Source organism: Heterocephalus glaber, unplaced genomic scaffold, assembly GCF_053883595.1.
Source record: "Heterocephalus glaber isolate CG9 unplaced genomic scaffold, H.glaber_assembly_v1.0 deba00001662, whole genome shotgun sequence".
Classification (NCBI taxonomy): domain Eukaryota; kingdom Metazoa; phylum Chordata; class Mammalia; order Rodentia; family Bathyergidae; genus Heterocephalus; species Heterocephalus glaber.
The window spans coordinates 16115765-16141684 of NW_028258403.1; the positions used below are offsets into that span (position 1 = coordinate 16115765).

At 37.1% G+C, this 25920-nt stretch overlaps 1 protein-coding gene across 6 annotated transcripts in view; it reads left to right on the forward strand.

Moving 5' to 3' along the window:
• Prorp (protein only RNase P catalytic subunit) overlaps positions 1-25920 on the forward strand; it is a 115231-nt gene that overhangs the window by 28052 nt on the left and 61259 nt on the right. For 4 of the 6 annotated variants that reach the window (XM_087197109.1, XM_087197106.1, XM_087197107.1 and 1 more), the window contains exon 5: positions 11245-11352. The exons of the other annotated variants lie outside the window; for them this stretch is intronic. In XM_087197109.1, the coding sequence (XP_087053235.1) occupies positions 11245-11352 (108 nt within the window). The remainder of the gene's footprint in view (positions 1-11244; positions 11353-25920) is intronic. 6 annotated transcript variants of the gene reach the window in all.

Sequence of the window (25920 nt, forward strand, 5' to 3'; positions counted from 1 at the left end):
CTTCTGCTTTCGAGGCAGGAGGCAGAACCACTGAGCTAAATCCCTGACCCTGTATGATAGATTCTTGCAATTCCGACTGATTGCTCAGGTGGTAGAGATAAATTAATTTTGATTGGCTTTCATGAAAAACTAATTTTTTTTAAAGACAGGGTCTCAAACTTTTAATCCTCCTGTCTCAGCCTGCCCCATAGCTGGGATTATAGACATGCACCACCATACCTAGCTTGGCTGTCATGAAAATTTTTTCAGTATACAGTACACTCTGGTCAGCAAAGTGTAAGAATTCTTACTTCACCACACCTTTGATATTCATTGTGTCATCAAACATTTTGATCTTTGCCTATAGGAAATAAAAGATAGAATCTCAGTGTTGTGACCTGAACATGTCCCCCAAAGCGTATGTATTAGAAGTTATTAATTACCAAGCTAACAGGGTTGAAAGGTGAAACCTTCAAGAGGTGATTAAATTGTGAGGATCCTGGATTGATGTTATTATTTCAGTAGTGGGTTTGTTATAAGTGAGTTCCTCTCTCTCTCTCTCTCTCTCTCTCTCTCTCTCCTCTCATGTTTCACTATGTAGTACAGGCTATCCTTGAACTCATTATGTAGCATAGGATGGCCATAACTTGCGATCCTCCTGCCTCTGCCTCCTGAATGCTGGGATTACAGGTGTGCCCACCACGTCCAGCTGGGGCCCTTTCTCTTCTGCACATGACCACTTGCCCTTCTCCCCTCCTACATAGGATGACAGCAAGAAGACTTTGGCCAGATGTGGGCCACTTAACCTTGGACTTTCAGCCTCTAAAGCTGTAAAAAATAAATTTCTGCTCTTTTTATAAATTGCCCAAGTCTCGGGCATTCTGTTAATGCAGCATAAATGGACTAAGATATCCAGTACAAAACTAATTTACATTTTTCTTAGAGTGAGATAGACCATCTTTTCATAGGGTTAAGAACTATCTGTACCATATTTCTTTTCTGCAGACTGCTTACTTTTGCCTAGTTTTATTTGTGTTGTTGACTTACTGATTTCAGGATGTCTATTTGAAAAATTATGATTTGAATTACATGCTTTTTACTTATGATTTTTTAATGCAAATTTTAAAATATTTAAATCTTCCAGGCTGGGGATTTAGTTCAGTGGTACCGCATCTGCCTTGCAAGCGCAAGGTCTTGAGTTCGATCCCTGGTACCGCAAAAAAAAAAAAGTTAAATCTCCCTGGCATGGTAGTACACATCTGTAATCCTAGGTCTTGGGAGACTGAGTCAGGAGGATTGTAAGTTTGAGGCCAGCCTGGACTCTATGAGACCCTGCCTCAGAAGAATAAAAAATAAATAAAATATTTAAATTTACCAGGCTTTATGGCCTCTGGGTTTCATATTTAGAAAGGCCTTTTATTTTTATTTTTTTATTTTATTTTTTTTTTTTGGTACCGGGGATTGAGCTCAGGTCCTTGCGCTGTGAGGCAAGCGCTGGAACCACTGAGCTAAATCCCCGGCCCTAGAAAGGCCTTTTATGTTGCAAGATTATTTAAAAACCAGCAAACATAGCCAGGCATGTTGGTCCCTGAAATCCTAGCATTCTGGGAGACTGAGGCAGGAAGATTCCAAGTTTGAGCCCAGCCTAGGCGGTTTATTGACTTAGGGAGATACTGTCTCAAAATAAAAAATGAAAAAGGATTAGGGATGTAGCTGAGTGTAAAGACCTGTTTATGTGCTACTGTGGACTAAACCCAGGGCTTTGAGCATGCTAGGTGGGTGTTCTCCCAACTGAACTACATCCGCAGACTCAAGATGTCTCTTTTTCTTGCAATTTTACTGTGCATTGATAGTATTTTTGTTGTATTTTTAGTTGTTTTGGTTTTTGTTTGTTATTTTGTTTTTTGAGACAGGGTCTGGCTGTATAGTTCAGGCTGGCCATGAATTCACTGGGTAGCCTAGCCTGGCCTCAAATTCACAGCAATCCTCCTGCCGCAGCCTCCCAAGTGCTGGGATTAGAGGCATGCATTTTTAGATATTGATAGCAGGAAGTTTTGTTTGTTTGCTCTTTCATCTTATTAGAATGAGAAAACTCTGGCACAATTACAAGTATTTTTTCATTAGAATACCACACTATAGTAATTTAGTTAATGAAATAACTATATAGTAAATGAAAGATATCTCTTACAACTTGCTTCTAAATGAGTATAAGCTTTTTGAACCGTTTCTGTTTTAACAAGATTTGAGGAATATTCAGCCTCCATTTTATTAGGGTAAAGTGGCACTTTTTAGATACGTAGATTCATTTCTCCCTACCATTAAGGGAGTTATGTTAATGTTCTTTTAGGATTTATTTGGATCTCATTGTCCAAAGAAGTCACATGAAGTAATTTGGCTATTGGATGCAGAAATGCATTTTTTAAATTGATTTTCCCATGTTAAGAGCAGTGCTTCCAACCAAAATAGCTGGTATTCCCCTGTTTTTCCACTTCCACTATGACTAAAGCCAGTTATTTTACTTGTGTGTTTTTTTGGTTTTTTTGCGGGGGGAGGGTACTGGAGATCGAACATGGGACCTTGCACTTGTGAGGCAGGCGGCGGAACCACTAAGCTAAATCCCTGGCCCCTTTTTTTTTTTAACCTGTTTTTTTTTTGTTTGTTTTTTGGGGGTTTTTTTTGGTACAGGGGATCAAACTTGGATCCTTCCGCTTGCAAGGCAGGCAGTGGAACCACTGAGCTAAATCCCTGGCCCCATGTTGTTGTTTTTTTAAAGCCAGTTATTTTAATACTTTTTTCTAAGTTTTAGAAAATATTATCTAATAAGTATACTATATTGGATACATGGAAAGCTCATTGATTTTTATTACACTGTAAGGTTTTGAGCATGTGTTGTTATATTCCTCCAGTTTCCCCTTAGTGCTGTTCTAGAGTAGGACATTAAACAATGACAGATCTGTTTTGAACTTGGTAAAATTTGTATCAAAGTCAGAATAGAAGTAAACCATCATGAACATGGATCACTTAAAAAATTGAAGTTTTAACTTTTAGTTAGAAAGTTTTTAAGAATTTTATCATCTCTTTATATATAATTGAGAAAAATCACTTACAATGTTAATTTCCTTACATAATGTAGAAATAATAAATAGAAGTGTCAAAATCTACAAAGTCTAGGTTGTGTGATTTTTTTTTTTTGGTACGAGGGATTGAACTCAGGACCTTGCGCTTTTAAGGCAGGCAGCAGAACCACTGAGCTAAATCCCAGACTGTTTTTGTTTTTTGGTTTGTTTTTTTTTCTTTTTGAGACAGAGTCTCTCTATATAATTCAGGCTGGCCCTGAACTCACTATGTATCCCAGGCTGGCCTCGAACTCATGGTGATACTCCTGCCTCAGCCTCCTGACTGCTGGGATTATAGCTGTGTGCCACCATGCCCAGCCTATGTGATTCATTTTTTTTTTCTTTTGGTACCAGGGATGGAACTCAGGACTTTGCACTTGTGAGGCAGGCACAGTGCCACTGAGCTAAACTCCCGGGCCGATGTGATTCATTTTGTTTGTTTGTTTGTTTGTTTGTGTGTTTGTTTTTGATAGCAGGGATCAAACTCTGGACCTTGCACTTGCAAGGCAGGCAGTGGAACCACTGAGCTAAATCCCCAGTCCCTTCATTTTTCATTATTAAGTCAACTCTTTGAGGTCAGGTACTGGAGCCACTTCTGTTCTAGAGCTTATGTATCACATGTAGTGTAGAAATCAGGTCATTTAAAAGTGTTTCTTTTTATTTCTTTTTGATACTGGGGATAGAACTCAGGACCTTGCACTTGTGAGGCAGGCGCGGTGCCACTGAGCTAAATCCCTGGCCCTTAAAAGTGTTTCTTGCTGCACATCTTTGGATCATTTTACTATTCATTTGTGATTAGACAACAATAACAAAACAGTAAATAAAGTCCTGCTTCATTGCTTCTTTTAAGAGGTTGGATGCAGTAAAAGAATTTAAAATGTAATTGACCATTTTAGAATTTTTTACATTTTATTTACTCTTTCCCAAACAACAAATAAGAGGTTGTTTTGTTTTGAGGCAAAAACTCACTTCATAGTTCAAGCTGACCTTGAACTCACTACATAACCCAGGCTGGCCTCCAACTCATGGCAATCCTCCGCTTCAGCTTCTATGGGGATAACATGTGTGCCACCGTGCCTGGCCTGAGAGGTGAAAGTTTAAACTAAAAGTGTAATTACATAAGGTCTTCATACTTATTCTCTCAACTTCCACATTCCCTTGTTGTTAATCTTCAAACATGCAGAGCTCTTTAAGGGCCTTGTAGTTCCCTGTGTCTTCAAGACTCTTCCTGAGAGAGCATGGTTTACTCCCTGCCACATTCAAGTCTCTGTTCTGGTGTCACCTCATTGAAAGGCCTTTCCCTGATTGCCATTTCTAAAACAGAGAAGGACTATGGAGAGTAGGGCTGGTACCTTACTCTGCTTAGTTTTTCTTCTTGAAGACAGTGCAGTACAGTCCTGGGCTGTGCTTGGTCTCCCAGGTGGCACTATTGGTAGAACTATTGGGAGTTGGTCTACATAGTGGGAAGACTTGGTCACTGGGAGTGTGTAGAAGGGATTGTGGGACCCTGGCCCTTATTTTTCTTTAGCTTTGTGGCCATGAGATGAACAGTTACTTCACCACATGTCCCCATATCTCTTTAGTTGTTACTTGATATTACTGCCTCCTTCGCTTTTTTATACACTCCTGGAGGGCAGGGTATTTGTTCACCATTCCCTTCATAGGAATTAGAGCATTGTTTGGCATATAAGAGGTGATTAATGAAAATCTGTTGACTGATCTAGTAAATATAAACTTGTGGTTTAAGAGTAGAATCTAAGCCAAGTGTGGTGTGTAATCCCAGCACTCCGGAGGCTGAGGTGGGAGGATTGCCACAAGTTCAAAGCCAGCCTGGCTACATTGTGAATTCACGGCCAGCCTGAGTTATAGAACAAAACCCTGTCTCAAAAAAACTCCCAAAAATGAGAGTGGACTCTAGTAGGTGCGTGTATAAATGTTTGAGCTTTTTTTTAATGTGTTACTCTTTTTCAAAAGTTGTCATACCATTGACCCTTGGTTTCCACAAGGATTGGTTCCAGACCCTGCAGATGCCAGAATCCACAGATGCCCAAGGGCCTTGTAGAAAGTGGTGTAGTATTTGGGAATAACCTACATGCATCCTCCTATATGCAGTTGTGAGTTGCTCAGCAATGGGGATATATTCTGAAGTATGCATCATTAAACAATTTCTTTCATGCATATGTGATAGAATGTGTGTACACAAAGTAAGACTGGTTCAGTGTCAGGAGATGGTTTCATCTTACGGAACCACTCATATAAGTGGTATGAAGTCCGTCCTCTCTTAAAAACGTCACTATATAGCATATAGCTGTTCTCTGCTAGATTATTAATAATACCCAATACAATGTAAATGATACATAAATAATTGTTAAATTGTATCATTTAGGGAAAAATAAGAAAAAAATGTCTGTGTATGTTCAATACAGATACAACTATTATAAGCCTAATTCACAATGCAAATGACACGCAAGGTGAACAGCATTCAAATGAAGGGTGAAATGACTGAGGATCTGCGATGTGGTGGAGATGACAGCAGGGTGCCTATACATCATTTCACTTGAATGGATTCAGTATAGCATTCAGCATGCAGCAAATTCAACTTTTGCTTTTAGGAATTTCCTGGAATATTTTTTCTGAATATTTTCAATCTGCCATTGGTTAAATCTATGGAAGGGGGCCAGGAAAATTTTTTTCCTTTCTTTTTTTAGTTTTGAGATGGTCTAACTATAAGTTCAGGTTGGACTTGAGCTCACTATGTAGCCCAGACCCATCTCAAACTCATGATCTTCTTGCCTCTTAAGAATCTGGAGCACTGGGATTACAGGCCCGGCCCACCACATCTAGCTGCCAAATGTATTTTTAAATGCCAAGTGAATTTCAGCTTTGCTTGAAAAGTCAAATCTGCTAAACCTGGATCTTTATTTTGCATGGCAACAAGTAGCTGGACTAAGCACTGGATGCTTCCTTTTTATAAGGGCCTACGCTCCACTTTATCTAAGGGGAGGTTTGACTAGACCTCGTCTTCCTCTGAGATCTTGAACAATGAGACTTCTACCATTTGCTATTTGCCATTTTGCCTTCTCTGTTGTATTTTCTTAGATTTGGCCCATTTTACTTCTTTGTTTTACCTGCCTGGTCCTTAGAGGCATTTGAGTTAACAGCCCCTGAAAATCATAATTTACAGTTCCTTGCAATTACACTTTGGAGATTTAGTCTTGAAAGCATAAAATAAGTAAATGATGATAAAAGTTGTGACTCTTGGGCCAGGGATGTAGCTCAATGGCAATTGCAAGGTCCCGAGTTTGATCTCTGGTACAAAAAAAGATGTAACTGTTGTTGAAGAAGAAATACATTGAACTTAAAAAGCCTATATATTACAAAAATAAAAGGCTCCATATAGGCGAATGAACACATGGAAAGAAGCTCCACATCGTTAGTCATTAGGCAAATAGGTGTCAAAACTATGATGAGATGCAAGCCTCATCATAGCCACAAGCATGGCTGTAATAGACAATAACCATGTTGGTCCGGATGTGGTGAAGTCGGAATCCTCATAACTACAGTTGGGAAGGTAAAATGGTGCAGCTATTTTGGAAAAGCCTGGCTGTTCCTCAAAAAGTTAAATATAGAGTTACCATATGACTGGATAAATCTATTCCTAGGTATTACAAAATAAATGAAAGTGTACACCCCTGCAAAACTTGTATGGAAATGTTCATAGAAGCATTATAGGCAAAAAATGGAAACAACTCAAATGTCCACCAGCTGATGAATGGATAAGACATAGTATATCCATACAGTGATAAGATATTTGGCAATGAAAAGAAATGAATTATTGATTCCTGCTACAACATGGATAAACCTTGAAAATATCATCCAAAATGAAAGAATTCAGTCACAAAAAACCACGTATCTGTACAACTGAGTTTATAGTAAGAACTCAGAATAGGCAAACTTATAGGGACAGAGTAGATTACTAGTTGCTTTGTAGTGGTGAGATGGTTAGGTGTAACTTCCAGTAAGTATGGGGTTTCTTCTAGGAGGGACAAAATGTTCTAAAATTGGATCATAGTAATATTGCACACCTTGTGAATTATACTTTCAAATGATTGAATTTTAGGGTATATTAATTATTTCTCGATAAAACTTTAAAAAATATTTAGTGATCAGAAAACAAATAATTCAAAGATGGGAAGATTTTCCTACCCCAGATCATTGGCCAATATGCACTCAAGTACAATTCCAGCAGTAGCCTTAGAAAGATATTCTTTTTTCAAATAAATTTTATTTTATCCATTCCTCCCTCAACCCCCTCCCCTCTCTATGTAGGTATAGAAGCTTTGTTTCCATTTTTTCCTTCTATTTTCACTTTTTAGAAAGATATTCTTGATGTGAATTTACTTTCCATTAAAACAGCTAAGCTTGCAGATTGTAATGCCTTATGCTGTCTCAGTAGGTCAGCTTTTTCTTTGCTGTGCTTTATCTGCATGGCCTATTCAGTAGGGTTTTTTTTTTTTTTTTTTTGTACTAGGGATCGAACTCAGTATCTTGCACTTGGGAGGCAGGCGGCAACACCACTGAGCTAAATCCCCAGCCCCTATTCTGTAGCTTTTGAGTTCAATAACAGATTTAGTTTGATAAATATGCATCTTGAGGGCCCACTGGAAGTATTACAGAGAATCCCTGGCTGGTACACTTGGTAAGTGGAGTTTTAGCAATGGGAAGAAAAGCGCAACCTGCTATCTTGGATTTTTCTGGCTTTCTAAGTAAAAGACATGGATCAGGAGGATAATCTTTGGAGGGGGATTTCATTACATATCCTGTTGATTGTACAGAGGCTCCTGAGACTCACCTTTCAAGTAAACCATCTCAAGTATACCCTTTTCCATTCTGTGATTTTAAGGGGTTTCCAAGTGTTACTAACATCTACAATAGCAGAACTGGAGGGAAATTTTATAAATTATCTAGTTTTACCCTGGATTGTTTTCAGTAACAATGAATTACCTTAGTTTGTCATTACTCCCGAGATGAATATATTAGTGAAACTTTACTGTTAGAAATTTAATAATTTAGGGCTGGGGATTTAGCTCAGTGGTTCTCCCACCTGCCTCGTAAGCACAAGGTCCCGAGTTCAATACCCAATACCAAAAAAAAAAAATTAATAATTTGTTCTGTTTCCATAGATTTAGTTGGGTTTTAGACTGAAACAAGAAAAATCATCCTTGATATTTTTCATTTATATAAAAAGCATCCCTATTCCAAACAATATTTAATTTTGATAGTAATTTGAACTCTAACATTTTATAGGAAATATACTTGAGCAGAGAGAGATTTTATTTATTTTTGATTTTTTGAGACAGAGTCTCACTATGTAGTTCAGGCTGGCCTTGAACTCATATCAGTCCCCCTGCCTCAGCCTCCTAAGTGCTGGGATTACAGACAGGCACTACTTTGCCCAGCAAGCAGAGAGATTTTAAAGCAAAGTGTTTTGCTGAGTGGAAGGGAAGGTCTTAGAAGGGAACTGAAGTTGGCAGAGATAGAAAAGCTAATGAGGTCAAGTGAGAAATAAAAGGATACATAGGGACCAGTGGTAATTTTAAAGATGAAATATATTTGTGTATTAGTATTGGTATTTTGTTTTTAGATCAGCTTTATTAAGGTGCAATTTATATATAATAAAGTTAATTAATATATAATCCAGGATCTGGAGGTGTATCTCTGTGACAGAGCACTTGTCTAGCTGTGCAAGACTACAGATTCCATTCCCAGCACCAAGAAAAAATACATATATATAAATAATTCAGGGGCCAGGGATTTAGCTCAGTGGTTCCACCACCTGCCTCGCAAGCTCAAGGACCCAAGTTCAATCCCTGGAACCAAATAAAACCAAATAATTTAGGGCTGGGGATTTAGCTCAGTGGTGCCACCGCCTACCTTGAAAGTGCAAGGTCCTGAGTTTGATCCCCAGTAACAACAACAACAACAAAAATTCAGTGAGTTCTGACAAATGTGTACAGTTGTATAATCACCTCCATCCATAATCAAGATATGGGACATTTATATCCATTAAAAATTTCTTTATATTCATTACACTCAGTTCCTTCTCCTACCTGTGGAATCATTAATCTGCTTTCTGTTGGCACATACAGTTTTTCCACTTTTAGAATTTCATATAAAATGAAATCATACACTATATTACTGGCCATTTATGTCTACCTTTTTCTCATTTAACAATATACTTGAGTTTCACCCATATCGTAAATTTGTATACAAATCTTTATACTAGAATAGTATTCTGTTGTCTGGATGTGCCACTTTTTTTCTTTTTTTCCAGTATCAGGGATTGAACTCAGGACCTTGCACTTGCCAGGCAGGTATAGTGCCACTGAGATACATCCCCAGCCCCACTTTTCTTTCATTCATTCATTCACCACTTTGAATTTTCCAGCTTTGCCAGTTAGAAATAAATCCACTATTAACATTCACATCTAAGTCTTAGTGTGAGTGTGTGTCTTCATTTCTCTTCTGTATATACACAGAAGTGATATTGCTCAGTTATATAATAAGTGTATGTTTCACTTTATATAAAAAAAAAAAAGCCAGATTGTTTTCCAAAGCTGTTATACCATTTTTCATTCTGTGTTTGATAGTTCCAGTTGCCCCACATACTTGTCCTATCAATCTTTTGAGCCTCAGCCATTCTGAGAGGTGTGTAATAACTCTCTGGGAAAGTTTCCCTAATGACTGAAAGGGAGTTCTTCATCTCTATGACACTGATAACAGTAATATTACTTGATCTGCAGTTGATCCCGTTTTTGTCACTTGTCCTAATAATAGCCTTTATAAGCTTTTCCTTCCCTTGGATCCAGTTCAGAATCATACATTGTGTTTAGCTGTCATGTTTAATTTGTCTCTTTCAATCTTTGGTAACAAAAATTCTTTTGTTGTTCTCATACCTCAACTTTAGTTTTTAGTGTTTGATGTTTGTTTGTTTGTTCATAACTGGGTCTTGAACTGTGAGTTCGTGCTCGCCTTGAACTCGCAATTCCTCCTTCAGCCTTCTAAGTGCTGGGGCGACTGGCATGTAGTCTTGGTCATTCTTTAGTATGTTCAGCCATATGATTGGTTTTTTGTTTTAGTTTTGATTTTGTTTTTTTTGGTGCTAGGGATGGAACCCAGGGCCTCATGAAGCACTCTGCCACAAGCTATACCCTAGCCCTATAGTCAGTTTTTAATCTAGAACTTACATTATCATCTAGCATTCCAGTACAAACTATTGCATCATTATCAGACATGGAACACCCTCCCTTCCTTTTTTTTCTCCATAGCACTTACCATATTTCAGATTTAATTTAATTTATTCATTTGTTTTATTGTGTGTGTCCTCCCATTAAGCTCCCTTAAGTTAGGAATTTTTGTCTTTTTGGTAAAATGGTAGGGATAAAGTGGAAGCTAAACAAATATTAAATGAGTGACTAGATGAATCTTCCACTCTTCAAAACAGCTATAAGCAAACAAAAGCCGATTAATGCCATAAGAGGAGCTACAGCTTCTTGAGCTTTGTTCGTCTAGTAACTGATGCAACTGCAGTTCACTTCTCCTTGGCTTACTGAACAGGACTCAGAGATTTTGACATTTCATTCTCTTCATGACTCATTTGGGTCAACTGAGCAATCTAGACAGCTGGATATAGATCGAGTAAAGTTACGTGTGAAAGTACTGTGAAGTGTAAAGCACTATGAAATTAAAAAGTGTTAATCAGGTAATTCTAGGTAGTGGTATCCATTAGTCTGGCTTTTTTAGGTTCTTGGGATTTCTTTGGTATTGGGTTTTGAACCCAGAGCCTTGTGCATGCTAGGCAAGTACTCTACCACTGGGCAGCATCCCTCCCTTTTTTTATTTTAAGACAAGGTCTTGCTAAGTTACACAAGTTAGTCTCAAACTTGTGATGCTCCTGCCTCAGCCTCCAGAGAACTGGGATTACAAGTGTTCTGATTTCATTTTGAGAGTATTTTTTGTGTGTATGTGTGTGTGCATGCTTTTAAGGGAAGAATATTTTGAATTATCAAAATGATAATATTGCCATAGAATATTTACAATGAAATCCAAACTAAGTTCTTGTTAATGTCTTGTTTGACTTCTTTTCTAGGAACTGAAGAGATTTGAGAACTTTGTAAAATCCCATCCTCCTTTTGATATTGTCATTGACGGGCTCAATGTTGCTAAAATGTTTTCTAAAGCTCGGGAATCTCAATTTGTAAGTACAAGTTCAATTTTGCTATTCTCCATCACCATAAATATTTATTCTTCCCATTAGTGATATTCCTTGAGGATCTTTGCTCCCCATTTTTCCTTCCCCTAAAACTAAGCTCCTAAACGTACCACAGTGACCAATTGTTCATCTCAAAGCCACTGTTTTTATCTAAGTAAGTGATTCTATAAGGCTGGGAGTAAGAAATTAAGTGAGGAGTTAAAAGAAAAACCACATCACAAAGGGCCAGCCCTTTGTATAACCTTCAGCCCATCTCCTCCTAGCCCTTTACTCTCTCTGGTGTTGCTCTTTCATTTTCCTGCAAGTCAACCCCTCTGAAAATTACCAATATAGTAGGATATAATAGCAAGAGATACTAGTCACTTCTTATTTACACTTGATTTTTTTCCAAACATAGTACATTCATAAACTAACTTAAGCAGGTCTTCTTTCACGAGGTACTCATTTGGTATATTGATTTATAAATGTTCTAGCAGTCTCTAAAAAAGAATATCATGATTTTTCATTGCAACACTTGGACTCTAGGGTTGTGGCTGTTAACATTGGCAATCTATGGCCATTCATCTGTAGTTGAACTGTGTTATTTCTTTACAATTGCAGCCAACATAAAAGCTTTTTCTCGGAGATTCTACTTAGTCCAGTTTGGCCATTTACACTCAGAAAAGCTCACAAGTAGAAACAAAAGACAAGCACAGAAATTTTTTGATATACTTTTCATTTATATTTGTGCCTACATTCTTATGTTGAAGTATGTCTTTTTAAATTTTTTCTTTTAAAAATATTTAAAAAGGAAATTGAATTTTTTTCCTTTTTGGTTTTTTGAGACAGATTTTTTTTTTTTTTTTTTTTTTTTTTTTTGGTATCAGGGATTGAACTTGGGACCTTCTGTTTGCAAGGCAGGTGGCGGAACACTGAGCTAAATCCCCGGCTCAAGACAAGTTTTTACTATGTAGCACAAGGTGGCCTTGATCTTGTGGCAGTCCTCCTGTCTCAGCCTCCCAAGTGCTGGGATGATATGCAAAAATATTCTGTATCTTTTATATACATGAGAGAGTCTTTGAGTCAGTAGTATTGACAAAGGCTCAATGTGACAGCCTTGGGTTCAATCCCTAGTACAGAAAGAGAGAGACAAGGAGACAGAGACAGAGAGAAAGAGATAGATTGCATTTTATAAAAGTAGTATGTGTTCTGGCCGGGGATTTAGCTCAGTGGTGCTATGCCTGCCTACCAAGCATAAGGTCCTGAGTTTAATTCCCCATACCAAAAAAAAAAGTAATATGTATTCATTGTAAAAATATTTGGAAAGCACAGGGAAGAAAAAGCATGTAAATAATCCTATTATTCAGTAATAATCATTGTCAGTGTTTTATTTCCTTCCAATGTTTTTCTGTTTTATTTAATTGAATTCCAACTGTGTAATTATTAATGACTACATTTTAATTTAGTTGTTCAAAACTGAATAAAAATAAAATTATAAAAAGAGTAGAAGAAGTCCTACATAGCAATTATATATTTGAGACCAGAAGGAACTTGAAGCTTATATAAAATTCAGGAGGGAAAAATAAAGCAATTTGCTAGACAGTAAAAAATACTGTAAACATGTAGGGCACAGTGGTGCACATATAAGATCCCAGCACTTGGGAGTTGGAGGCAGAAGAATTGAGAGTTCAGAGGCCAGCCTAGACAACTTAGTGAATTCAATGACAGCCTGGACCACATAGCGAGACCCTGACTCAAAAAAACCAAAAACCAAGCCAGATGTGTGGTACATGCCTATTATCCCAGTACTCAGGGTTATAGCTCAGTGCAAAGGCCCCGTAGTTCAATCCCTAGTACCACAAAAAAATGAACAAAAAAACTGCAAACATTGTCAAAAGATAATAACAAACTGTAAAAATGTTATAACAAGGACTAATTTCCTGACTGTATCAAGAACTCTTATAAGTCTATACAAAAAGACAAACCATATAATAGGAAAGAGGTTTAACCTTAATCATAGTTATTCAAATCAAAACATATCTTCCTGAGTGGCAGAGATTTAAAAGTTAATATTATCTAGTGTATAGTCTGATCAAAGGAAGAGGAAGAATGGTATTAATGCAGTATTTTTGGTAGGTGGTTTAGGTATAACTTTCAATAACTAAAATGTTGAGACTGGACATGGTGGCACACACCTGTAATGCCAACAATCGGGAGGCTGAGGCAGGAGGATCACCAAGAGTTTGAGGCCAGCCTGGGGTACATAGTGAGTTCAAGGGCAGCCTGAACTACATACCAAGAGCCGGTCTCAAAAATGAATAAATAAAGAAATAAATGTTGAAATTATAGGAATTAACATGTTAGTTCATACTGTTATGTAAAGTTGTACATTCAGATGTGTTAATCATTGCATTGTTACAAGCAGAAAAATCTAAACAGCCTAAGTATCAATCTGAGGTCTGGTATATATATTGAAACACACATTTAAATGAATTAGACAAGCTGGCCTTGTTGGTGCATGCCTGTAACCCCAGCACAAAGGGAGGCTGAGGAAGAAGGATCATAATATAGAGCCCAGCCTGGGAAACTCAGCAACTTCATGAGATTCTGTCTCAAAATAAAGGGGAAAGGGTGGAGGATGTAGTTTGGGGCAGAGGCCTCTGGTTCTATTCCCAGTACTACAAAATAATAATAATAATAACAATGATTATAGTAATAAAGATCTATATATACTGAGATGGAACTATAGCTAAAATATAAGAGGCAGGTTGAAGAACAACATACTTAGCACCATTCTACTTGTACTAAAAACAAAAGATTACCTGTATGTTGTTGTTAACCTATATATTACTTGTAAATGTTTATTATTTAAGTTTGTTTATGCCCGGAAAATTTTTAAAAGCTTACACACATCCTTGCCCCCTCTTCTTTCTCTTTCTAAGTTATCGTTAGGAATTGGAGATAGAGTATAAGAATAATGGAATTTTTATTTTTTGAATTTTCTTTTACCATGGATATATATTACTTAAACATTAAATAAAACAGGAAAAGAAAAAAATTAAAAGCTATTCCTATTCTAAAATATCTGTATAAAATCTGAGTCCTAAAGATACACTATAATTTATTAATTTCCCTATTGTGTGACATATTAGGTTGTTTTCCTTTATTCACTCTCATAAATACTATTTAGGAGATGATCTCTGCATGCTTCAGGTGAGTTCTTTGGAACAGACTCCCAGAAATAGAACTCTACAGTTAGAGGGTATAGATATTTTTAAAGGTCTCACTGCATATTGCTGAATTGCTTTCCAAAATGATTGCAGCAATTTATACTACCACCAACAGTGTATAAAAGTGCCCAAATATAACATTTTTCTTCAAGGTTGCTCATTACATGATGGCTTCAACTAGTACATCTGTGCCTCATATGAATCTGCTAAGTGAAAAAGGGCCCCCCCCAAAAAAAAAGGAAAAAAAAAAAGGGCCAGACATTCTCCCCACACCCTATTTTTTTAGGTCAAGCAAATTTTTTGTTTTTGGTACCGAGGATTGAACTCAGGACCTTGCACTTGCGAGGCAGGTGATGGAAACACTGAGCTGAATCCCTGGCCCTCAAGCAAATTTTTAAACTTGGGAACAAAGTTTGATGAAATGGCTCCAGAAAAAATATATTCTTAGCTATCTTCCTTTCCCTCCCCCTGACCCCCCATGTCTTAGAGTTGTACTTAAAGGAAAAATTAGGAATTCTGGTTTCCTGAGTCCTGGATTTTTGCCATCTTTATGTGAAGAGATTTCTAGATATTTTCTGTGGAATAATGTATACATCACTGTTTTAGTTACTTTTGTCTTTGGTGAGACAAAATACTGACACCCAAAGTTAAAGGAGGAAAGGTTTATTGAGCTCACAGTTTGAGATTTCAGTTCATAGTTGGCTGGCTCCAAGGCAGATTGCCATGGCAGAGGGCATTGCAGATGAGAAACAGTTCATGGCAGGCAGAAGGCAGCAAGCAAGCAAACCAAAAAGCCACAAGCCTCTTTCTGTCTCTTATATTTTATCCAGGTTTCCTGCCCTTAAGGCAGGTAACACTCACACCTAGTGCCCTTAGTCCTAACATTGCACCAGGAATCAATCCCAGCACCACACACCCTAGATCCAGTCACCTCTGAAAAGCTCCACCTATGACCTCATGAGGCTTTGCAGGGACATCTAGACACAAGCCAGAACAACCACTTAGGCTCTTCTTATGAACTCTCTGAATACTATGTTATAAATTCTTCTTGGCCCTTTTCAATTAATTTTTAATTATATATCCAGTAATAATCATCATTATTATTTTTTTAAAATCTTCATTATTTAGAGAGTTCCACCATGATTATGTATCTTGATTTTAGAGTCTATAGCTTAAGGGTGAGGGAGATTTAGGAGCTTAACAAAAAACAAACAAACAAAAAACTTGTTACCTCAGTGAGTTAATTTGCATTGTTTGCTCCACATACTCCTTAATTTTAATCTAAATATTAATGCTAAATAATTGTTAAAGGTTTTCTGATAATCCAAGAAATGCAGTGGGAATAGACACATTTTTCAGACTGAAGTACAGATTTTTAAAGCAAGGAGAGGCTGTTATGATTGATCTTTACATTTTGAAAAGTTGGCACTGAGCTTTAAATTTCTATCAAAAGGTTCCCATAAACATTCAAGAAAGTTAACTAAGTTCTAGAATGTCATAATTCAATGTAAGAAAAAGGAATAATCATCCAATGTGAAATATACATAAAATCCAGTATTTTTCAGTTTGTCTTGGAGTTATGCATCACTCCTAAAAGTCCTGCAGAGGTAAAGAAGATGGAGAGGGATGTGTAACATGTCACTGGGAGGATATATATAGAACTGCTGTGGCCAAAAGTGCCTCAGTGTTTAAAGGTTAATTTTAATTTCATAAAAGAGTTATGGTATAGAACTGTGTGGAGTATGATGTTTGCTTTTTGCCAAAAAACTGTTTATTACCAAATTGGTGGTTCATGTTACAATTTTGGATATCTTTTTTTTCCCTCAGTACTAGGGATTGAACCTTGACCGCACCTCCAGGCCTTTTTATATTTTATTTTGAGACAGGAGCTCTTTTTGTTCCCCATGCTGAGCTTGAACTCACAATCCTCCTGCCTCAGCATCCCAGAGTTCTGGGTTTATAGGCATGTGCCACCATGCCTGGCTTTGGGTATCTTAATAATGGTGAGGAAGTACAACTCTAGGATATACTGAATGAAACTAGAGACTGAAAAGTCTCTGTGTTTCACTTTTGGTCTAATTTGGAGTCTTGATCAAGCTATGTCTCATGCCTTAGCATTTGCATTTTTTCTTTTATTAGGACTTCATTAATATATGATAATATTCTACCTTTTAAAGCTTACAGTTCAGCTGGGTATGGTGGCACACAGCTGTCGTCCCAGCAATCAAGAGGTTGTAGTCCAGCACTCAGGAGGCTGAGGCAGGAGGATCGCTGCAAGTTCAAGGCCAGCCTGGGCTATATAGTTCAAGGCCAGCCTGCAGTACAAAGTGAGACCCTGTCTCAAAAAACAAACAAACAACAAGTTTACAATTCAGTGGTCTTTAATGTATTCATGAAGTTTTACAACCATCACCACTAATTTTAATTTTCTCCAAACAAACTCCATACAGTCATTCCCATTCTCCCTTAGTCTGTCATCCCTAGTCTGCTTTCTGCCTTTATGGGTTTGCCTATTTCAGACTTTTTTCCCAGGGATCAAACTCAGGACCTTGTGCTTGCCAGGCAGCCAGGGCCATCACTGAGCTACAACCCCGGCCCACAGACCTTTTTTTTTTTGAGACATATTTTCACCATGTAGTTCAGACTGGCCTTGAACTCACTATGTAGCTCAGGCTGGCCTTGAACTCATAAGGATCCTTCCTCAGCCTCACAAGTGCTTGGATTATAGACATGTCCCACCATGCCCAGCTTAATGCCTACATTTTCTTTTACAGTTTTATAGTTTTAGTTTTTATATTTATAGTGTCTTTGGTTTTAGAGAAACAGTCTAATCTTGGGTAAATGATAAGCCAACACGATTTAGAGTATAGACTAGAGAGGACTAACCTTGGCCCTAATTCATTTGTTTTAATTTCCGTATATCTGAGCAGCATAGGAAGACTTCCTACTTATCTTGTAGATTTTTTTAAATTGTAAAGTGTATCCTGCTTCTCATATATATATATATATATATATATATATATATATATATATACACACACACACACACTCATACATGCATCATATATATACATATGTGTATATACATGCATCATATAATACATATATACACATGCGAATATCTGTGTGTATACATATATATGTGTGTGTGTGTGTGTATATATATGTATATTATATATATGGTGATGCACGCCTGTGATCTCAGCACTTGTGAGGCTGAGGCAGGAAAATCACCATGAGTTTGAGGCTAGCCTGGGCTACATAGTAGTTCAAGGGCAGCCTGAACCACATAGTCTGTCTCCAATCAACCAATCAATCAATCAATCAATCAATATTTTAATTTGGTTTCAAGCATTTAGAAAGAAGTTCTAGTTTGTTTAAGAAGAGGGAAGGGTTCTGAGTAATTGAGAGATGAATTATATAGCTTTCACTTTGAGAAGGACAGATAGAGCATCTTGGCAGGGAAGATGATGTTGATACAGTTACTGTTTTTTGAGTACCTGTGCCTTATTGCATGCCATTTGAAACTCTGAGGATATGACTGTAAGTACAAACCAATAATGAGAATGCTAGTAGCAAGATCAGGATAATGGTTGTATTATCTGAACAAGAAACATGTATTTTGCATCCTGTTGTCTATTAATGATTCTTCTTCATGTATGACTCTTACAGATTGCTTGGAATCTCAGAATAGAGAATAATAGGGCCGGGGATTTAGCTCAGTTGGCACTGCACCTGCTTCGAAAGCACAAGGTCTTGAGTTCAATCCTCAGTACAGGGGTGGGGGGAATAGAGAATAATATATACTCAATATACATGATGTAAAATGTTTTTAAAGTATTGCAAAATGACTTAATAACATTTAGTTTTCCAAAATATGTTATTATTTGGAAGAAATTTTAACTGCATTTAAAAATGTTAGTTATGATCCCTTTTACACCATTGACGGCAGCCTTTATGTTACACTTCAGTTCATTATTTGGTACAAAATATGTTTTAAATGTTCTTAGATTAAATTTCTTTCTTAGTTTTTTTTTGGTAATTTAGTAAATTGAATTTTTTTTTTTTTTTGTGGTACCAGGGATGGAACTCGGGTCCTTGCGCTTGCAAGGCAGGCGGCGGAGAGTAAATTTAATTTTTATACAGTAGTTTTAGCTTTACGGTTTTCTTTTTATCAACAGGCACCTTGCAGTAATATTTTATTTAGACTCTTACAAATACTTCTGAGAAAAAGTATTACATAAATAAAGTAGAAATTAAATTGTATTTTTTTAAAAGCTTAGGGGATAATTGACGACACCATTCACAAAAATGTTCAAGCTCAAAACAAAGAATTCCAGTCTCAATTACTCTCTTTTTTACCAGCCTCGTATTCAGTTTACTGACAAATTTTATTGATTGTAACCCCCAAACATACCTCATAATCGAGTTGCTTCTTTCTATCTCCATGAGCATCATCTTTCACTAAAACTCTTAAGTGGTTGACTTGCTTTTTCACCCTGGCCTCAAAAACTTCCCATTACGGTTAAAATAAAATCCAGGTTCCTTATCATGGATTATAGTAGAGTATCTTTCACCAGCCAGCCTTTACCTCCCTCTTCAACCTCATCTATGGTTTTTCCTCTGCCATTCACTGAATTATAGGCACACTAGAATTTGTCTTGTTCCTCAGACATACCAAGTTTGTTACTTCCTCAACATCTTTATGCTTGCTGGTCCTTCCAGCTGAAATGTTCTTCAGATGGCTGAATCATTATAAACACCTCAGGTCTTACCTGATTCTTGTAAAGTAACCCCACTCCGCTTACCCATGTCTACCTGTAGTTTCAGTTACATCAGCTTTACTCACTTCTGTGGTGGATTAAAATGACCGTAGATTCTTTGGAGTTCCTCAGATTGGGAGATGAAGTCTGTTTCCTCATCGGTTGAATCTGGACTTGGTGTAGGAATTGTTCTGACCAGTAGAATGTGGCAAAAATGATACTGGGACCTTCAAGCAAGGGTTCAAGCATGGCTGCTGTCACTTTCTAGGAACAACCATCTTGTGAAGAAACTCAGGTTAGTTTTCTTGAGAATGAAGAGAGAGAGAGAGAGAGAGGAGGAAAAAGAGAAAGAGGGAGGGAGACAGGGAGGTAGAAAGAGACAGACAGACAGAGAGACACAGAGACACAGAGAGACAGAGACAAAGAGAATATGAATGAATGAATCCTAGGTGAGATTCTGCGACCAGGCAACATACCAACTGATAATGAACATATGAATGGACCCAGCCAGTAACTCATAGTATAGAAGAATCATCCAGCCAAGCCCAAGCCAAATTGCCAGCCAAAAGTATTGTGAGAAAATAAATAATATTGCATAGCTTTGAATCAACTAAATTTATTGCTGTGTAGTAAACTACCCTAAAACTTGGGTTAAAGGGCTGGGGAGTTAGCTCAGTGGTGTCGCCGCCTGCCTTGCAAGCACAAGGTCCTGAGTTTGATCCCCAGTACCAAAAACAAAACAAAACAAAACAAAAACAAAAAACTTGGGTTAAAAATAATTATTTATTTTCTTCGTCCAATGTAAATGCCCTGAGATTAGAGACCTTTTTTTTTTTTTGCTCACTGTGAAATCCTCAGCACTGAGAAAGAGGCCTTGTACATAATGAGTGTTCAATATATACTTAGTGAATCAGTGAAAGAATGAAGACATGAGTGTACAGTAAATTATATGAACTGCTAGAGATCACATCTGCTGTTCAGGCTCAACTATGAAAGATTCTTGGAGTTTTTGCTGTTGACATCTTACTTCACATAGCACCTCTGTGACCTAAGCTAAGTTGAATAACCTCCTGGTGCCTTATGTGACAATTAAATGAGCTAAATCTTGAAAAGCACTTATTGGAGTATCTGGTACATAGTCTAGTAAATTGAAAGCAAGGAAAAAAACTGAAATTAAAACCTTGTAGTTTAATTGTTCATGGTTGTAACTTTGTAGAAATAAAAGCATGATGTGCTTTTAGGATGTATTTAGTCTCCTGCTTTACATAACTAATATTTTTTAGTCTTTTCATTTTATAAATTTTCATTGAAGTGGTCTTCATTCTTTTTGAACTGATGCTTAGAACCTAAACTTTAATTACCAAGTAAATGGCCAACTTCTCTGTGTAGCAACTAAATAGGAAATTACATGGACACCATAGGAAAAATAAAGACAGTATTCATCAGGGTAGGCTAGGTTATGCTGCAGTAAACAACCCCAAGTTCCTGTGGCTTGAAACAACAAACTATTTCTTTTTTTTTTTCCGTGCCCATTTGAGGTCATCTATGTTATCAAAACTGTCATTCCAGTACCCAGGATAGCTCTCTGAAATGTTGCCGGTCGCTATGGCAAGGGAAAGGGAAAGTGGTGAAGATGACACTGGCTTGTAAAAGCTTCTGCTCTGATGTGATGCCCATCACTTCTGCCCACACTGTATTTTGTTAGCAGCTAATGCAAGTTACCCAGCCACACCTGTTCAGTAGGACACAGAAGGCAATCTTGCCATGTGCTTAGAAGCAGAAAGAAAATGAGTATTTTCAAACAGTTCTAATGGCAGCCACAGTGAGGCTGGTGATGCCTTGTAGTTTTGATTGTCAAATGTAGCTCAGGAGCTAGAAATGAGTTTCAACACAGCAGTGCAAAACAGCCTTTGCCTGGATCTTTTCTTCCAAATCAAGGTCCTTCAGTGATATTTTATGTGGAAAGAGCCACTACTTTTGTGGATTATTTTTCCTAAAATGAGCAGGGGGGGAATGCTAAAAGACTCCATGACTCATACTTTACACATACTTTCATAACTTTCACTTTAAGAAATGAGCTTTTCTTTTCAATCACCAAGTCATCATTGGTGATGTGAGATTGCCTTAAGGGGACAGGGACAACATGCTAACTTTTCACTTAGAATACAAAAGGACATAAAGTGGAAAGCTTCTTGTGGTGCATTTTTTTCTCCCAGCCACACACACCTACCCATGATTTGTTCCCTAATGCTTTTGTTCATACTCTCTTTGCAGCCTGAATTTTGGATTTTTGGTGTTCATAAGCTCCTCTAATGGAGGGTGTATGAGGAGGGGAAAGTACATCATTTTAGTTAATATTACTAGCTGTTCAAAATTTTGTTCCTTATTTCTGTAGATAACTGAGAATTGGTTAAAATGGCTTCAGCAAAATGAAAATTTATAATGTAATTTAAAAGAATTATGGCCAGACATCAGCCCTGAATGCTTTCATTCTTTCAGCGTGCTTGGGATTTTGAAAAGAAAGCAGTTTGGTGGAAACACTGCAGAATTTGTTTCGATTGCCATCTTTTAGTTGGTTTTACTACAGTGAGAGAAAAATTGAGGCAAGAGAATTAGCCATTAAAGATCATTTGGTAGAGCATTTACTTGGCAGTGACTTCTCATTTTTTTTCTACCACTCAAGTTATTTCTCTCTATTGATTTACATAACCTCTTGTAAATGTTTCAATACCATAAAGCACCTAAGATACAATAAACTATGCTCAGTATTTTTGTGTGAGCATACTGGGTATTTTTTTGCTCAGACTGTAGAAATGTAATAGAGTTTGTCACCACCTATGCTTGCAATTATGTTTCAATAGTGTGAATTATCAAGAAAACTCATAAATACCTTATGTTTATAACAGCCAATGTTAAAGTGGAATTTTTCTTGTGTTCCTTCTGCATAAACACTATCTCTTAAGGTCTTGCTTTACAGAGAGAATGAATGTCTTGTTTCTTGGGTCCCAAATCTTGGGTGTCATATTGCTACTTTTGCCTTGAGGAACATGCTGCTACCATGTCTGCCCTGAGAAGGTGTTTGAGTAATTTTTTTCTCTATTGAAATCTAGAATTAAAAACTTGTCAGTTTTCCTGGCTCACTTTCATCTGTTCATTGCTAATGATTAAATCAGAAATGATAGATGATTGGAAATAACTTCCAAAAATTTTAAATTTTTGGTCATTGGTCAACAACAGTTTTTTCCAATGGAATTTAAAAGGTAGTTCCTGGGCCAGGGATGCAGCTCAGTGGCTCCCCACCTGCCTGGCAAGCGCAAGGTCCTGAGTTTGATCCTTGGTACCAAAAAAATATAAATAAATAAATAAAGGTTCTTAACTGTTTTTTGTGTTTTTTTTGATACTGGGTATTGAACTCGGGTCCTTGCGCTTGCACAGCAAGCAGCGAAACCACTGAGCTAAATCCCCGGCCTCTTAACAGTGTTTTTAAGACTGGTTACCCAATTTTAATTATTTCTAGATTAAACTCTAATCCAGGAAGTTCACCAGACTCACTCAGGGCCAGCTTAATTTTTACTTATATTTTCTGATTTTAAGACTAATGTTGTTTACATGGTATCATGCTGTTTTCTAGAGAGGCTTCAGTTTATAAATAGCTATGTGCTCAAAATATCTAAAAGTAGAAAATAAAGATGGTTGGGTTCTTGGTTGACCTATATTAACGCTAAACTCTTATCAATTAAATACTGTAAGTCTGTGTTAAGCCTTAATATGTACTAATAGATAGATGAACTAGATGTTGGAGAAACAGCATTAAATAAAAATAATCTCTTTTTATGGATTTCCCAGCTAATTTTGGTGTTGATATGTAATATCAAGGGAGTTTACCTTTGAGTGACTTTATTATTATCTGATTTAAATGTCTTTGTTTAAAGCAAAAAAAAAAAAAAAAAGTTACTGTTTTCTGTTGTACCTGAAAAGTGGCCTTGTGAGATTGGACAAACAAATGTCAGCCTTTAAATGCATTTATCATCATGGTCATTGACATTTATTTAATGCTGAGACAGGGTCTTACTAAATTGCCCAGGCTGGTCTTAAGCTTTCCATCCTACTGCCTCAGCCTTCTGAATAGCTAGGATTATAGGCTCAAAATCATCTCTATTTTTAATACATAGTACAATGTAAACACTGTGTAAATAGTTGTTATATTGTATCATTTAGGTAATAATAACAAGGAAAAAAATCTCTACATGTTCAGTATGGATACAATTTTTTTCAAAAAATATTTTCAGTTTATGGCTTGTTGAATTTGAGTTGCAGAATCCATGGGTACAGAGGGCCAATTTTATATGAATTTAAATCTCTTTGGTTTAAATCAAATATAAATGACAAAAATGTTGGACATGTGATTTAGTATCAGAAGCTTTGAACAGTATGCTTACAGTGTGTTTTCTCTGAGATGCAGTCCTGAAGGAGATTAAGTCATAACAACCTAACTTGGAAAGTTTACCCTGGTCAGCTACTCATAGCACGACTCACCCAAGCCAAGTCCACTCTCTTAATTTCGTCATTTCAGAGTTTAAATTCAGTGGTACTGAGCTGTTAGCATAATGTTCTTCATCACATTTTGGTTTTGTATATATTTTGGTTGATAGTGAACAAAAGGACAAATGGAAAATTTTAATTTTCTTTTTTTTATTAATTTTATTAGTACATTTTAGGTATGCAATATAATGACATTCATCATTGGAAATTTTCACCTTTACATAATCTCTCTTGGTTCTTATTTTTTCCCCATTCCCCAGCCCTCCCTTCAACCCCTCCATCCCTCCCTATTTACAAAGACTTTGTTTCCAGTTTTTCATTTTCTCATATTAATTCCATTCCCTTCTTTCCTTTCCCCTACCCCTCCCACTTCCCCTTCCCCTTTGCCCCTTTTCTTCCTTTTCACATTATCTATTATACCTTTTAGTCCTTATTTACACTTTCAGTTTCTCACATTAGAGAAACTATTTGGTATTTACACATGTGTGTCCTGTTTATTTCACTTAAGAGTATCGCCTCAATGTGCATCCATTTAGCTATAAATGTCTCTAATTTCTCATTTTTTATGGGTGAGTAGTAATCCATTTTATTAAAAAAACACATTTTCTTGATCCAGTCTCCAGTTGATGGGCATTTGGGCTGCTTCCAAGTTTTAGCTATTACAAACTGTGCTGCTATGAACATGGGTGCACATATATCACTGTGGTATGATTCTTTTAATTCTTTGGGGAAGATACCCAGAGGGAAATAGCTGGGTCAAATAGGACTTCCAGTCCTAGTTCTTTGAGGTATCTCCATACTGATTTCCACAGTACTTGCACCAGTCTACACTCCCACCAGCAGTGGAGCAGGGTTCCTCTTTCCCCACAGCCCCACCAGCATTTGTTATTGTTTGATTTCTTGATAGCAGCCATTCTTTCTGGGGTGAGATGGAATCTCTGCATTGTTTTCATTTGCATCTCTCTAATGACCAGTGATGTTGAACATTTTTTCATATGTTTATTTGCTATTTCTACTTCTTTGTCTGAGAAATGTCTGTTCATTTCAGATGCCCATTTTTGGATTGGGTCTTTAAATTTGGGAGGTCTGATTGTTTTTTTTTAAGTACTTTATAGATAGATAGTAGACCTTTATCTGAGGAACAGCAGGTAAAAATTTTTTCCCACATTGTGCGTTGTCTCTTCACACTGCTGGTGGTTTCTCTTGCTGTGTAGAAGCTTTTTTTTTTTAGTACCAGGGATTGAACTCGGGTCCTTGCACTTGCGAGGCAGGCAGCGGAACCACTAAGCTAAATCCCCGGCCCTAGAAGCTTTTTAATTAGAAGAGATCCCACTTCTTGATTGTTTGTGCTAGTTCACGGGCAACTGAGGTTTTGTTCATAAAATCTTCTCCTACACCAATGTCTTCAAGAGTTCTACCTAACCCTGTTCCAGCTGGTTCAGTGTTTCTGTTTTAATAGTTAGATCTTTAACCCATTTTGATTTTAGTTTAATGCATGGTGAGAGATATAGGTCTTGTTTTAATCTTTGGCAAGTTGAAACCCAATTTTTCCAACACCATTTATTAAAGAGGCTATCTTGGGCCGGGAATTTAGCTCAGTGGTTTCACTACCTGCTGCGCAAGCGCAAGGACCGAGTTCGATCCCCGGTACCAAAAAAAAAAAATCCATAACAGGTTTAGGCTTTTCACAGTTTTTATTTTTTTTTTCAGTAAGATATTTTTCCACATTATCAAAGTAAAAATGCTCACTATAAAATATTTGGGAACTGGGCAGGGGATGTGGCTCAGTGGCACTGTACCTGCCTGGTAAGTGCAAAGCCCTGAGTTTGATCCCCTGTACTGGGAAAAGAAAAAAAATATTTGGGAATAGATAAAAGTATAAAAGCTATTTTCCATTATTTTAACATCTAGCATTATGACTTTAAAAAATAGATTCATCAGTCTGGGGGCCTGAGGCAGGAAAATTGCAAGATCAGGCCTCCCCAGGATAGACAGTAACTTAGCGAGTCCGACCCTGTCTCAAAATAAAAAATACAGAA